General features: G+C 43.3%; 1 protein-coding gene across 4 annotated transcripts in view; it reads left to right on the top strand.

Annotated features, from left to right (window-relative positions):
- RALBP1 (ralA binding protein 1) overlaps nt 1–8,708 on the top strand; it is a 41,153-nt gene extending 32,445 nt beyond the window's left edge. For all 4 annotated transcript variants that reach the window (XM_006066265.3, XM_025273355.3, XM_044934642.1 and 1 more), the window contains exons 7-10: nt 2,663–2,770; nt 6,409–6,530; nt 6,765–6,888; nt 7,284–8,708. In XM_006066265.3, the coding sequence (XP_006066327.1) occupies nt 2,663–2,770; nt 6,409–6,530; nt 6,765–6,888; nt 7,284–7,490 (561 nt within the window). In that variant the 3' untranslated portion in view covers nt 7,491–8,708. The remainder of the gene's footprint in view (nt 1–2,662; nt 2,771–6,408; nt 6,531–6,764; nt 6,889–7,283) is intronic.
- The last annotated feature ends 6,640 nt before the right edge of the window (nt 8,709–15,348 follow it).

Here is a 15,348-nt window from a genome sequence, read left to right as displayed (position 1 = left end):
GATTGGGGGCAGGAGGAGAAGGGGACGACAGAGGATGAGATGGCTGGATGGCATCACTGACTTGATGGACGTGAGTCTGGATGAACTCCGGGAGTTGGTGATGGACAGGGAGGCCTGGCGTGCTGCGATTCATGGGGTCGCAAAGAGTCGGACACGACTGAGCAACTGAACTGAACTGATGCCAAAAAAGAGAGCTTTTTTTCCCGCTTTCCACACAATATATATAGAAATAAGTGCCTAATGAATCGTAGACTAAGACTTAATAACACAGAGAAGATCTTACTGACTTTGGCTTAGGCAGTAATTTTTTTTTAATTGAAGTATAGTTGATTTACAGTGTTGTTTTAATTACAGCAAAGTGAATCAGCCATGCACACAGATACACATTCTTTTTCACATTCTTCTACATTATGGTTTTTCACAGGATAAATAGAGTTCCCTGTGCTGTACAGTAGGACCTTGTTGTTCATCCATCCTGTGTGTAATAGTTGGCATCTGCTAACCCCAGCCTCCCAGTCTATTCCTCCCCCATGCTCCCATTCGCTTGGCAACCACAGGTCTGTTCTCTGTATCTGAGTCTTTTGCTGTTTCATAAATAAGTTCGAGTCATTTTAGATTCCACATATAAGGGGACTGACTTTGCTTAGTATGATCATTTCTAGTTGCATCTGTGTTGGTGCAAATGGCGTTATTGCTTTTAAATGGCTGAATAGTGTTCCATTGTATGTGTTTATATATAGATATATGTATATATATTTTCTTTATTCATCTGTTGATGGACATTTAGGTTGTTTGCATGTCTTGGCTATTGTGAATAGTGTTGCTGTGAACATTAGGGGTGCACGTATCTTTTTGAATTATAGTTTTATCTGGATATAGGCCCGGGAATGGGCTTACTGGATTGTATGACAACTCTATTTTTTGGTATTTTGAGGAACCTCCATACTGTTTTCCATAGTGGCTGTACCAACTTAAATTCCCACCAACAGTATAAGAAGTTTCCCTTTTCTCCACACCCTCTCCAGCATTTATTATTTGTAGACTTTTTAATGATGGCCATGCTAACCAGTGTGAGGTGATACCTCATTGTAGTTTTGACTTGGATTTCTCTAATAATTAGCAATGAGGATTTCATCTTTTCATTTGCTTGTTGGCCATCTGTATGTCTTCTTTGGAGAAATGTCTGTTTGGGTCTTTTGCCCATTTTTTGATTCGTTTTTTTTTTTTTTTTTTTTTTTTTTTTAATTTTTGTTATTGAGTTGTATGAGCTGTTTGAGTGATTTCTTAAATAGGATACAAAAATTCATGAATTGTAAAAGAAAAATTTGATAAACTATATTTTATCAAAATATACTCTTCAAAAGACACTGTTAGAAAGATGAACATGCAGACCAGAGGCTGTGACATATTTGCAAAAAACAGACACTTGAAAAAGTTCTTGAACTAGAATATATTAAAAATTCTTTAGACTTAATAAGACAAACCAATTTTTTAAGTTGTTTTTTTTTTAGGGCCGTTTTAGGTTGACAGCCAAACTGAGGGAAAGGTACAGAGAATTCATACTCCTTTACTCCATATGCTCAGCCTCCGTCATTGTTAATATCCCCCACCAGAATGTACGATTATTACAGTAAAAATTCAATTTTAAAAAGACTGAAGTTCTTTACCAAAGAATACATGTGGATGATAAAGAAGCACATGTGCAGATCGTTCATCAGTGAGGAAGTGCAGAGCACAGGCACAGTGAGAAGCCGCTGCACACCAGCCAGAATGACTGGTTATCAGAAATACCAAGTGTTGACAGGAATGTAGAGCAGCTGGAGCTCTGCTTTACTGATCTTGACGGTTTCAGTCATTTTGGAAAACAGTTTGGCAGTTTCTTTCAGAGTTAAGCATCAGGTTATCATCTGGCCCAGCAATCCCACTCCTAAGTGTTTATCTAGCAGAAGAAGGCATGTTCCCTCCCAGAGCAGATACTTAGTGGTTTTTACAGGTCTTATTAGTAGCTCAAAAGTAGAAAGGACTGAAATGCCCACCAGCTGGTGAATGGATAAACAAACTGGGGTACATTCATATCCTTGCATGTTACTCAGCAAACTACTGATATAGATGAGTTGTGAAATTTAACGTGCCAGGAAGAAGACTGCTTACTGATTAATTCAGTTTATATGAAACATAAAAGGTGAGACCAGAGCAATGGAAAGCAGGTTAGTGGTTTCCAGCGGCAACAGGTGGCGGAGGAGCCCAAGGGGACTTTGTGGTGTTGGAGACGTTTGGTGTTGTGATAGACAGTGGCTATTTGACTTGACAATGGCTACTTGCCGTTGGTACCATCGGCAAAACCAGCTAACAGTAGGCTTAAAGTAGACCCTCTCCAAACAGGAAGGATCACGGAAGGCAGTTTATATGGGAAGGTTCCAGAAATGCTGAGCACGTTAGCTAGAACCGAACATTTTCCTCCAGTGCATCCACAGCGTGAGATCCACACGTTACTGTCAAAGCCCAGTTAGCAGATGCCCCGTCTGGAGGGTCTGCTGGCTGTGCCACTCTTAGGTTTTCAGTTCCAGAAGCTGAGGAGGAAATTTCAGGAATGGGGGCAGTGTAAGTTTATTGACTGTGTTACAGTGGGCTGAGCAGTGCTTCCATTTCTCTTGTTGAACAGGAATGTGAAACTAAGATTGCCCAAGAAATAGCCAGTCTTTCAAAAGAGGATGTTTCCAAAGAAGAAATGAATGAAAACGAGGAAGTCATAAATATTCTTCTTGCCCAGGTAAGTGTACCTCTTCTATTTTGCAAGATCTTTAAAAAAAAAACAAAGAAAAATACATATTTAAGGTATAAACATCTGATGCACCTCCACCCAGTGAAATGATTGCTGCAGTTACCCTCTCACAGTTACCTTCTGTGATGCGAGCACCTGAAAGACACTCTCTCGTGGCATAATCCACCATTGAGTACAGCGTCGTCATCAGCATTACCTCTCTAGACAGTCCTTCAACACAAGTGCAGCTGTATTTTTTTTACCAGTACCTCCCTATTTTACTCCCTCTCCAAGGCCTGGTAACCACTGTTGTACTCTCTGCTTCTATGAGTTCAACTTTTTCTTTGATTCCACAAATAAGCAGTGAAATCATATGGTATTTGTCTTTTTCTGTCTGGCTTGTTACACTTATCATGTCCTCCAGGTTCATCTGTGCTATTAAATGCCAGGATTTCCTTCTTATGTCAGAATATATTTGTTACATATGTATCTATGTTTATGTTGTCTATGTTGTATATTTATGTGGGCATGTGTATACTTAGGTTTTATGAATATGTGCATGTCACATTGTTATCCATTCATCCATCAGCCATTGGGCTGTTTTCATATATTGACTGATGTGAATAATGCTGCAGTGAACAGCTCCCTTGAGTGTTCTGTTTACATTTATACATTCAGAAGCTGGATTGCTAGAACTGTGATAGCTCTGCTTTGTGTTTTTGAGGAACCTCCATGTTGTCTCCCACAGTCGCTGTACCAATTTATATTCCTACTAACAATGCACAAGGGTTCCTTTTCTCCACATCCTCACCAACACTTGTTGCCTCTCGTGTTTTTGGTAAAAGCCATTCTGACAGGTATGAGGTGATAGCTCATTGTGGTTTTCATTTGCGTTTGTTTCCCTGATGATGAGTGACAGTGATCTGTTGGCCATTTCAATGTCTTCTTTTGAGAAATGTCAATTTAAGTCCTTTGCCCATGTTTTAATTGGGTTGTTTCCTTGCTATAGAGTTGTTTGACTTCTTCCTATATATACTAACCCCTCATCTGATGTAAGGTTTGCAGTATTTTCTCTCATTCTGTAGTCTGTCTCTTCACTCCACTTTCTTTGCTGTGTGGAAACCTTTTAGTTTGATGCAATCCCATTTGTCTGTTGTATATTTGTGCTTTTCAGGTCATACCTAAAAAAATTCTTGCTCAGACCAATGTTACGAAACTCTCTCTGTGTTTTCTTCTAATAATTTTATGATTTCAGGTCTTATATTTAAGTCTCTAGTCCATTTTGAGGTGATTGATGTGTGTGTAGTGAGAGAAGGTAAGGGTTCAGTTTCACTTTTTTGCCTGTGGAAAACCAGTTTCTCAACACCATTTATTAAAGAGACTGTTCTTTCTCCATTGTTTATTAGCATCCTTGTCAAAGATCAGTTGACCGTGAATGTGTGGATTTATTTCTGGACTCTGTTCTGCTCCATTGGTCTATATGTATGTTTTTATGCCAGTACTGGACTGTTTTGGTTGTGGGGTGATGCCTCTAACTTTGTTCTTTTGTTTAAGATTGCTTTGGCTTAAAAAAAAAGTTTGCTGTGGTTCTTACAGTCTTGTGGTTCTGAATGAATTTTAGGATTATTTTTTCTGTTTCTGGGGGAAACCTCAAAACCCCATTGGAATTTTGATAGAGATTCCAGTGAATGTGTAGATCACTTTGGTAGTATGGAAATTTTAACAATATTATTTCTTCTAATCTATGAACATGAGGTACCTTTCATTTTATCTTTAGTGTCTTCAATTTCTTTCATCAGTATTTTATTGTTTTCAGTATATAGATATTTCACCTCTTTGTTTAATGGATTTGTTTTCTTAATTTCTTTTTTGGATAGTAGTTAGTGTGTAGAAATGCAACTGATTTTTGTATGTTGATTTTGTATCCTGCAACTTTCCTAAATTTATTACTTCTAACAGTTATTTGATGGACTCTGTGGTTTTCTGTGTATAAGATCATGTTGTCTGTAAACAGACAATTTTACTTCTTTACAATTTGGACACCTTTGTTCCTGCTCAGTTACTCTGGCTGGTACTTCAGTACTGCATAACCAGAAGTGGTGAGACTGGGCCTCTTGTCCTGTCTCTGATCTCAGAAGAAATACTTTGAGCCTTTCACTGGGATACCATGTTATCTGTAGTAGGCCTGTCATATCAGCTATATCATGGCAACGTATTCCTTCTATACTCACTTTGTTTTTTATTGTGAAAGGATGTTGAATTTTTTCAAGTGCTTCTTTGACTCTTTTGAGATACAACACAGTAACAAAATGAAGGATAAAAATCGTATCATAGTTACTGATTTGTGTTGAACCATCCTTGTATCCCAGAGATAACTAAAGTCCTACAAGTTTCAGTCCTTTTCTGTCACGCCTACCAGGGTCGTGTAACTCTCCTCCCCTGAAGAGAGAGTGAGGTCCCAGATGCATCTTTATTTCAGAGTTTTCATCCTGGTGTTTCTTGGAACATTAGCTTTCATAAAAAGGATAAGCATCTGTGTTTAGAAACGCTGGGGACTGTGAGGAGCACAGCTCCAAGAGAGGTTTCTTATACACACTGGAGACTTCTGTGGGTTTCTTATGCACACGGGAGACTTGGGGCCACTGACTTTGAAGTGAACTTGACCGCAGCGCCTTTCACATTTGATCACAGGTTCTTATCCTCCCGCCACCTGTTAGTTTGGAAAGAAATGTAGGCCTTGGCTGCTTCCAGCTCATTTCTATAGCTTTCCATCTCTGTTCTCTCCTAAGTTTTGTCTGCTGTGGTTCTTTTCTCTGGGTTGGAGGGGCTAGCTAGATCCTGGACAGATGTCAGTTTTAGAAACGCATATTCTGTTAAATGCATATTTACTGTTTAAATATTATCCTTGGGGACATGGGTTGAGGAGGACAGTAGCTTGTGTTGAGGAGGAAAGATTTCTTCTGTGAACACTTTTCCATCACCAGCTCTGCTTTCAGGTGATACTGACAACAGCTGCAGGCCGCCGGGGCCTTTCTTCCCTGTGACTGGCGAAGGCCCCTGTGGCCCTCAGACTCTCTGTGAGAAGGTGTTCAGAAAGGCTGGGGGTAGAAACAGTCCCTAGTACTCTGCTGTGTGCCTGCTAGCTGGCCTCTTGTGGATCCTTTACATAACAAGGATTCCTAAGTAGCGTTTTATGTCTTGAGGAAAATCTAGTCATTCCTTCCAAACAATTTAGTCTATCTTTGCTCAAAGCTTTTCTTGAAATTAGGGAAACTGGGTATTTTAGGGTTGTGCATTACAAGCTTTCCTGTAACGTGTGTGTTAACGTGCGTGTATGAAGTGTTAGTCGCTTAGTCCTGTCCAACTCCCAACTCTTTGTGACTCCACGGGCTGTAGCCTGCCAGGCTCCTTTGTCCGTGGGATTTCCCAGGCAAGAATACTGGAGTGGGTTGCCATTTCCTTCTCCAGGGGATCTTCCCCACCCAGGGATGGAACCCGGGTCTCCTGCATTGCAGGCAGATTCTTTACTACCTGAGAAGCCCCAGTGTTGTGTGTATGGGCGTAAACAGTTCAGGGTGATAGAGGAGACCCCAGAAGAGCAACGTTTCCTAGACTCTCAGAGGTGCTCACCAGTGTCACTGCTTTAGGAGAATGAGATCCTGACTGAGCAGGAGGAGCTCCTAGCCATGGAGCAGTTCCTGCGCCGACAGATTGCCTCGGAGAAGGAAGAGATCGAGCGCCTCAGGGCGGAGATCGCGGAGATCCAGAGGTGAGGGCAGGGGTCAGGGCTCCACTTGGACTCTGGGGAGAGCAGGGCGGTCCAGCCTCAGCCCTTCCTGTGATGGGGCCAGGCAGAGCGCCCCCTTCCATACCTTCTGTATTACCTCTGAGGTGGGCCTTATCCCGAGTGGACCCGCTAGAAAGCTGGCAGTCCAGAAGCAGACCACCAGCCTGTCTGTGCGGGTGGGTCACGCGCTCCCTGCACTGTCCTGTCCCCGCACAGCCGCCAGCAGCACGGCCGCAGCGAGACCGAGGAGTACTCGTCAGACAGTGAGAGCGAGAGCGAGGACGAGGACGAGCTGCAGCTTATCCTGCAAGACCTGCAGCGGCAGAACGAGGAGCTGGAGGTGCGCATGCGCGGGGCTGATGCCCTCGGGAGCGCTGGGGTCCGCATCGCTCCTCACATGGGGCCTATGGGCCTGGGCTGCTGTCTCTCCTTCCGGCAGGGGCTCGGACACAACAGAATCCCACCCGGGACCCCCCACTCGGGGTTGCTGGCCCCAGAGCCATTTGGGGGGGCCGGGAGACAGGCCCGGTGCAGCAGCTCGCTCTGCCCCACAGTTGACAGATCGTGTTAGTGCTGAGCAGGAAAACACCCCCGGGAAGGAGGGAGCCCTCCAGGTCCACAGAGGGGGAGGGGCCCTGCCCAGAGGGAGGCAGGCCTGCTGACCGTGGGCAGTGGCTCAGCCTGTTTTCTGGGTCGCAACCCCTCACTGACCGGCCGCTGCATCTGTCCCTGCAGATCAAGAACAACCACCTGAACCAGGCCATTCACGAGGAACGCGAGGCCATCATCGAGCTGCGGGTGCAGCTTCGCCTGCTCCAACTGCAGCGCGCGCGCTCCGAACCCCTGGCTGAGCCCGAGCCCGGCGCCCGGGAGCCGCCCCCGCCCGCCAAGGAGCAGGCGCGGCCGTCGCCAGGCAGGGAGCGGAAGGAGACGCCCATCTGAGAGCCGGCCGGGGCGCGCGGACCTCCAGAGACGGCTGGTCGGCACACCGGTGTCCCAGACGTGTCCCAGACTGTCGGCTTCTTGGAAGAGTCATTTCCTTTGTTAACTTAAATAACTATTTTAACCCTTGAGTGGCTTCTTTTTAAACCAAAAATCGTCTTTCTTTGCTTTTTTATTACGGCAGAATCAGGATTTTTCTCTCGTTCGTGGGGGAGCCACACGGGGCCGCCCCGCCCGCCACGTCCCCAGGATCTCGCTGCCGCCACTCGCCCGTGCCTTCACACCTCCGCGGTGCGGGTCCTGGGGGCCTCCTTCCTGACCGGCCGGCCCCCCCACCCTCCCCTCAGCCCCGCCCGAGTCACCCCGGTGGCCTGGGTCATGGGAGGACCGGGGCGTCCACACAGCATGTTTCTTCGACCTTCCATTAGGACAGAGCGCCGTGGGTGGCTTGCTCGGGCCCGAATGTAAGCGTGTCTTTGCCTGCATAAGCCATATCGATGGGTAGCCACGCGCTCACACAGGATTGGAGTCGGTGTCCACACAGGCTCGGTGAACTGCTGCTGGACGCCCGGTGGGCCAGGCTGAGTACTAGGAATCGGACTTCCTCGGGAGTCAGCCGTGGTCCTGACCCCCCTCCCCCCACGACCTTGGTTACCTGAGGCCTCCGGCTCACAGGCACCGGGGTCCAGTGCCGCTGGGTCCAAGTAAGTGGCTCCAAGAGGCTCTGGGCTGTGAAGACAAACCCACACGTCCCGGTGATGGAAACACCCCATGAGGGCACATCCTCTTCTCCTGGTTAGTATTTATTTCAGCACCTGGTTAATGCGGTTTTTTATTCTCTACCTATTGCACTGTTGTGACTTGTTGGCCATTATTTGATTTTTGTACGAAAAAAAAGCTTTGTTATAGAAATCAGCATACTATTTTTTTAAACCTGGAGAGAAGATATTATGGTGACTGAAAATATGGTCAGGTGTCAAATATAAATGTATAAAAGCCTTCTTACTGTCCTGTCAGTCATGTTACATTTATTTTATATTTGCTGGCAATACTGAAGGTTTCTTTTTTGTTTGTGTAAACTCTAATTTCTATCATGGTGTCATGAATTTTTAAAATCAGTATTTCATTACAGTTGTCTCAGCGTTGGTAAACTAATTTTTGCCAGGACCATTATTGATCAAGCAAATAAATTCAACAGCCATTTGAGGGAGAAAAAAAGGCTTCTTGTTTTCTGTACCCGTTCTTTCTTTGAAATACCTGAGTGCACTGAAGCTGGTCTGACGTGCTTCAGTGCCCTTCAAGGTCCGCTTGTGAGCAGGATGTTTTGTGCTAACTCACTTTGTGTCCTCTTCCCACCCCGGCTGGTGCTGAGCGGCTGTCTGGACTGGATCTGCAGTGGCTTCTGTGAATGATGCCCGGTCAGCCAGCCCAACTGGGCAGGAAGGTGGGTTGTGGCCAGGTTACTTTCTTGTAGGTGATGGCAGGGGTCTGTCTGTCCAGTGGGTCACCTCTTTGGTGCAGGTCACGTGATTCCAGACTGATGGTTTCAGGCTCGGGTTCTGGGGGAGCCGACGCTGATGGTCTCAAGTTTGGTGAGGGCGGGGCTTCCTTTAGGCGACTCTGTTTTGGGCCTGCTAACTTACCTTATAATCAGACTCAGCCTGAGAATCCTGATTGAGATTTAAGGCACTGGAGCTCCTCTCAGCTGCCACATTGGAACTCGTGCAGGTTTTGCTGCATTTGTGGCATTCACTGGTGCTGACCTTGGTTCACAGTCTAAGTTGGTGGTTCTTTCTGCTCCTTTTCTGTTGTTGCTCCAGTCTTAGGGAGATCTTGGTCTGCTTGCTGGTGAGTGCTACACACACACATTAAGGCTTTCCCAGCAGGATCAGCACCAGTGAGTGTCTGGGGCCCTGAGACCTACACCAAAGTCATGTAAGTCAGGAAAGAGCCTGCTGAAGGCAGTACTTTCTGCAGCCCAGCGGCTTGTTCAGTGACTTCAGGGAACCGAGTTTCCACTTCCCCAGGGCTGTTAATCCAGACACAGCAAGCAGTGTTGGCCAGAGCGGACACCTCAGTGCTCAGCTGAAGGTAACCGTGCAGTTTTCTGGAGTCAAGAACAACTCCGGCCAGTTGGGGTTTTGTTGGGCAGCTCTTGCTTTAGCAGCAGCATCTGCAGTGTCTTGAGTTTAGGAGCGGTCCCTGACCACAGACTCGTGCACCTTCTCCTAGCCAGGGCAGTGGAGAGCTGCCAAGGGAAGGGATTTTTGAATCATGAATGCCTTCTGCTAACTGTGGCTGAGTCTGAGGCTCAGGAGGGGAAATGCCAGGATCTGCACGGGTGGTTTTGTGCTGGTGTCCCTTTCTCCACCCAGCACCTAGATGCAGTATTCCCTCGGCTTGGGGGTTGCCAACCAGAGGTGGAGAAATAGACCCAGGGTCTTGATATGATAGAGAGAAGGTTGAGTTTGCTCCAGAGAAACTGTCGCTCTGGGCATCAGGGCAGAGTTTGTGATGGACAAACTACGGGATCTTCCGATGCGTGTCAGACCCTGTTGTGTGATAACAATAGCATTCTCTTTCCAGGCTGGAGGAAGGTTCACAGAACGTGAGTAGGAAGACCAGAGAGGCCTTCCTGGGGCAGCAGTTGGGAAAAGGTGTGGAGAGAAATGTTCTCAGTCCTCTTGGGAGGGAGCGTCCTACCATGATGTCAGCCACTTCTCTTCCTGGTTGGTTTGATTCATGGTCTCCAGCATTTGCACAGGACCAGATGTCTGGTGGGGCCCTCTTCAGCTGTGAAATACACAGCCAAGGTTCCACACCTTGTAACTTGGCAGTGGTGTTAGTGGTCAAGAGTCTTTTGTAGGGTGCTTTCCATAAATCTACTCTTTCCAAAAGCATACGTGTAAAACAGTAACTGTCTGTAAAGGACAAAAGACTTAAAAATGCCTGTGATTAAAGAGCTGATGAGGTTTCATCTGATAAGGAAATGCAGTTATTTCTGTGGCATACAATACTCTGACTGTCCAATGATTATCCTAAAGTATTGATACATTTCTAGAAACTTCAGACAATTTCTGGAATATATATTAGGAACATATGTCCATACAAATATAACCTAAGAAGGTTTATCATTATCATTTCTTTTTTTTTTTTTTTTTAAATTTTATTTTTAAACTTAACATAACTGTATTAGATTTGCCAAATATCAAAATGAATCCGCCACAGGTACACATGTGCTCCCCATCCTGAACCCTCCTCCCTCCTCCCTCCCCACTCCATCCCTCTGGGTCGTCCCAGTGCACCAGCCCCAAGCATCCAGTATCGTGCATCGAACCTGGACTGGCAACTCATTTCATACATGATATTTTACATGTTTCAATGCCATTCTCCCAAATCTTCCCACCCTCTCCCTCTCCCACAGAGTCCATAAGACTGTTCTATACATCAGTGTCTCTTTTGCTGTCTCGTACACAGGGTTATTGTTACCATCTTTCTAAATTCCATATATATGCGTTAGTATACTGTATTGGTGTTTTTCTTTCTGGCTTACTTCACTCTGTATAATAGGCTCCAGTTTCATCCACCTCATTAGAACTGATTCAAATGTATTCTTTTTAATGGCTGAATAATACTCCATTGTGTATATGTACCACAGCTTTCTTATCCATTCATCTGCTGATGGACATCTAGGTTGCTTCCATGTCCTGGCTATTATAAACAGTGCTGCGATGAACATTGGGGTACTCGTGTCTCTTTCCCTTCTGGTTTCCTCAGTGTATATGCCCAGCAGTGGGATTGCTGGATCATAAGGCATGTCTATTTCAAGTTTTTTGAGGAATCTCCACACTGTTCTCCATAGTGGCTGTACTAGTTTGCATTCCCACCAACAGTGTAAGAGGGTTCCCTTTTCTCCACACCCTCTCCAGCATTTATTACTTGTAGACTTTTGGATCGCAGCCATTCTGACTGGTGTGAAATGGTATTTTTTTTTTTTTTTTTAAATTTAACATAACTGTCCATATATATATTAGGAACATATGTCCATACAAATATAACCTAAGAAGGTTTATCATTATCATTATTTGACAATTCTTCCCACGTATTGTATCAACTAAACCCAAGTATTTAACATCTCATTTATAAGATGAGAGGCAAATCTTTTGATTTCCCAGAGGGCTCCTGGAAAACCTGAGTTTACTTTGAGGTAAAAAAAACTCTTAGTAATTTTTTTTCTTTGTTTTTAAATTTCTTGGCTGTAGCATGAGGGATCTTAGTTCCCCAACCACGGATGGTACCTGCGCCCCTTGGAGTGGAAATGGGGAGTCTTAACCACTGGATCGCCAGGGAAATCCCTCTATTTAGTAATTTGATGAGAAAATGTCAAAAGAATTGAATATTTAATTCAGTAGGATCACAGATCATTGATACAATGATACTTAATTGTCTATTAAAGCAAGGTGACAGTAGCAGATATTAAAGGGAAATACAGAAGTTTACCTTAAAAGTTAGTGCTCTTAATGTTTAGAAGGCTGGGTTTTGTTAAGTAAAGACCTGATAAAAACAACGTGAAACAGAGTCAGTTATTCTGGTAACAGAAAATTTTTGCTGTCCACACAGATTACTTAAAAGGTAAAACAAACACAAACTCTTTACAATATCTTATAAAGAGCAGAAAAATAATTGAAGAGAACTTTTTATCCTTTTAACAGAGGGAAAAATCAAATTCTTAATTTTGCACCAGTGAATTTTACTGATAAAAACTAATTTTTTTAGAAAAACTTGAGTCCATTTCAATCTTAGCCTGCTTGACCACATACACACTTCCTTTTCCACAGACATTCTGCAGCCTGTGCTGTCCATCCATGCTCTGTCCCAGATTTTCTCCTCTTTTCTCATCCTGGGACTGCCATTTTACTTCCCTTATCTACTTTCATACTGAGCAGTTACCATCACTGACGTAGTGATTAGAGTTCGTAACCCTTAGAATCCTTAATTCCTAGTGAACACTACCTTAGCACTAGCATTCTGTGGACTGGCAAGTTAATAATAATTTTATAATTTCTAGAAGCACATTTATCCTCGTTAAATTTTCCAATGTGGCATAAAACTTGTGTACAGAGAGACCCAAATATCTTTAAAACCAAAAGTGGATAAAAATTTGTTCAGTAATTAATGTGTCAGAATTTTTATCTTATTTGGAAATGATCTAGATATTCAGTGATATATAATGAATGTCCATCACTTAACTTCTCTCAGTATAACTTTAAGGTTTCAAGTTACCAAAAAGATTTTGGAAATTATTTTTAAGTAGACATACCAGTAAAGTATAAAACTATTGTTGGAAAGTTGATTTATAAACGTTTATCTTACCTCTATTTAATTCACTTGTTCTCAACAATTACGTTCAGTCATGAAAATTTCACAGGATGTTAATTAAACAGCTAATCATTTTAAGTTATCTTTCTTGCTGACAAATTCTGTAACAGAGATAACAGCTTATTTTTTAGTAAACCTAGGTAGAATAAAAATATTATATTTTATGCCAATAACTTTAATGACATGCTTGTTTTACTTAAACCAACAGACTTAAACTAGCTTTTATTTACTGAATATTATCCTAGATCATATGAACCTGAAAAACATTTAGGTTAATTTCCATATTTCTGAGAATATGATTTATGTCACACCTGTCTATATAACCTAAATAGAGCTCTTTACAAATTAACTCTGGCAATACCATTTGGAGGTAGACATAAGGAGATACCTTGTAGTGTCTGTTTTAAAATTTTAGCCATGATTTTAAAGACATTGTAAAATTTCTAGAAGAGAACGGAGAGAAAACATTCTCTGACATAAATCATACCAATGTTTTCTTAGGTCAGTCTTCCAAGGGAATAGAAATAAAAATAGACAAATGGGACTTAGTCAAATTTACAAGCTTCTGCACAGCAAAGGAAACCAATAAACAAAATGAAAAGACAACCTACAAAATGGGAGAAAATATTTGCAAATGATGTGGTCAACAAGGGCTTAACTTCCAAAAGTGTATAATCAGCTCATACAACTCAACAAAAAAATACAAATAATCCTATCCAACAATGGGCAGAAGATCTAAAACAACATTTCTCCAAAGAAGAAACAGATGGCCACCAGGCACATGAGGAGATAGCTCATCATTGTTAACTATTAGAGAAACGGAAATCAAAACTACAATGAGGTACCTCCTCACAGCAGTCAGAATGGCCATCGTTAACAAGTCTAAAAATGCTGGAGAAGGTGTGGAGAGAAGGGAACCCTCCTACACTGTTGGTAGGGATATAAACTGTCCAGGAACTGTGGAAAACAGTATGGTGGTTCCTTAAAAACTAAAAATATAATTACCATGTGATCTAGCAGTGCACTCTTGGGCATATATCCAGACAAAACTGTGATTCAAAAAAATACATACACCTCTATGTTCATAGCAGCACTATTTACAATAGCCAAGACATGACAAGCTAAATGTCCATCAAGAAGAATGGATAAAGATGTGGTACACATATACAATAGAAAATTATTCTGCCATGAAAAGTGAAAGTCGCTCAGTCGTGTCCGACTCTTTGCAACCCCATGGACTACAGAGTCCAGGAATTCTCCAGGCCAGAGTACTGGAGTGGGTAACCTTTCCCTTCTCCAGAGGATCTTCCCAACCCAGGGATCAAACCCAGGTCTCCCTCATTGCAGGTGCGTTCTTTACCACCTGAGCCACAAGGGAAGCCCAAGAATACTGGAATGGATAGACCTATCCCTTCTCCAGCATATCCTCTCGAACCGGCGTCTCCTGCACTGCAGACAGATTCTTTACCGAGCTATGAGGGAAGCCCATTAAAACACAAAATACTGCCATTTGCAGCAACATGGATGCAATTAGAGATTATTATAGTAAGTAAGAAAGACAAATATGTTACCACTTATACATATAATCTAAAATATGACACAAATGAATTTATCTATGAAACAGAGAACAGACATGTGGTTTCCAAGGGGGAGGGAACAATTGGGAGGCTGGGATTAGCAGGTGCAAATATTACATACAGGATGGATAAACAAGTCCTGTGTACAACACAGGGACCTGTATTCAATGTGATAAACCACAGTGGAAAAGAATATTTAAAAGATGAATATATAACTGAATCACTGCTATACAGTAGAGTGTAACACAGCCCTAGTCTTCAGAAGCCTCTCCTCTGATGAGAGCTGCTTAGAGAAAGCAGGGAGAGCACTTACAGCCCAGAGGCACAGAGAAAGAATGCAATTCCCACCGGGGAAGGACTTCCGCTCCCTAAGTCTCTGTCTTTTTAATGTCTGCACGCCTTCTGGGGCGAACAGGGAGGTTTGAGGGCTGGAGAAAAAGCACAGGTGGAGGTTTGGTTTGTTTCTAGAGCCGCATTACTGTTTTTGGGAAGACTCGGTTTGTAAGACAAGTGCAGTTGTTAAATTCTTCCAAGAGATGGGTAATGGTACCAAGGTGCTGCCCACCCTCCCAACTGCATCATCTTCCGTTGGCTTCTTCATATCAGCGAGAAGGTCAGGGTCTGTCAAGATGAAAATCAAAAGCTCCCATGTGCTAGGTTTAGAGCTGTGTATCTTTGCAGAAGGACTTACTAAAACATTCTAAAGGCTTCAGAATGTTTTTCTTTCCCTGTGGGTATACAGTTTCATTCCAGCTTTGGAGAGAAGGCTTACAAAAAGTTCATATTAGGCTCTGAATATGAGCTTCTAATTTGGCCAACTTCTGACCATAGAGCTACCTAGAGAAAAAAAACTTTCACATATCTTGTTCAGGTTCGGTAAGTATTCCAACAACCCCATGAAT

This window comes from Bubalus bubalis, chromosome 22 (genome assembly GCF_019923935.1).
Source record: "Bubalus bubalis isolate 160015118507 breed Murrah chromosome 22, NDDB_SH_1, whole genome shotgun sequence".
NCBI lineage: Eukaryota > Metazoa > Chordata > Mammalia > Artiodactyla > Bovidae > Bubalus > Bubalus bubalis.
This window is presented reverse-complemented; position numbering and strand designations above follow the sequence as displayed.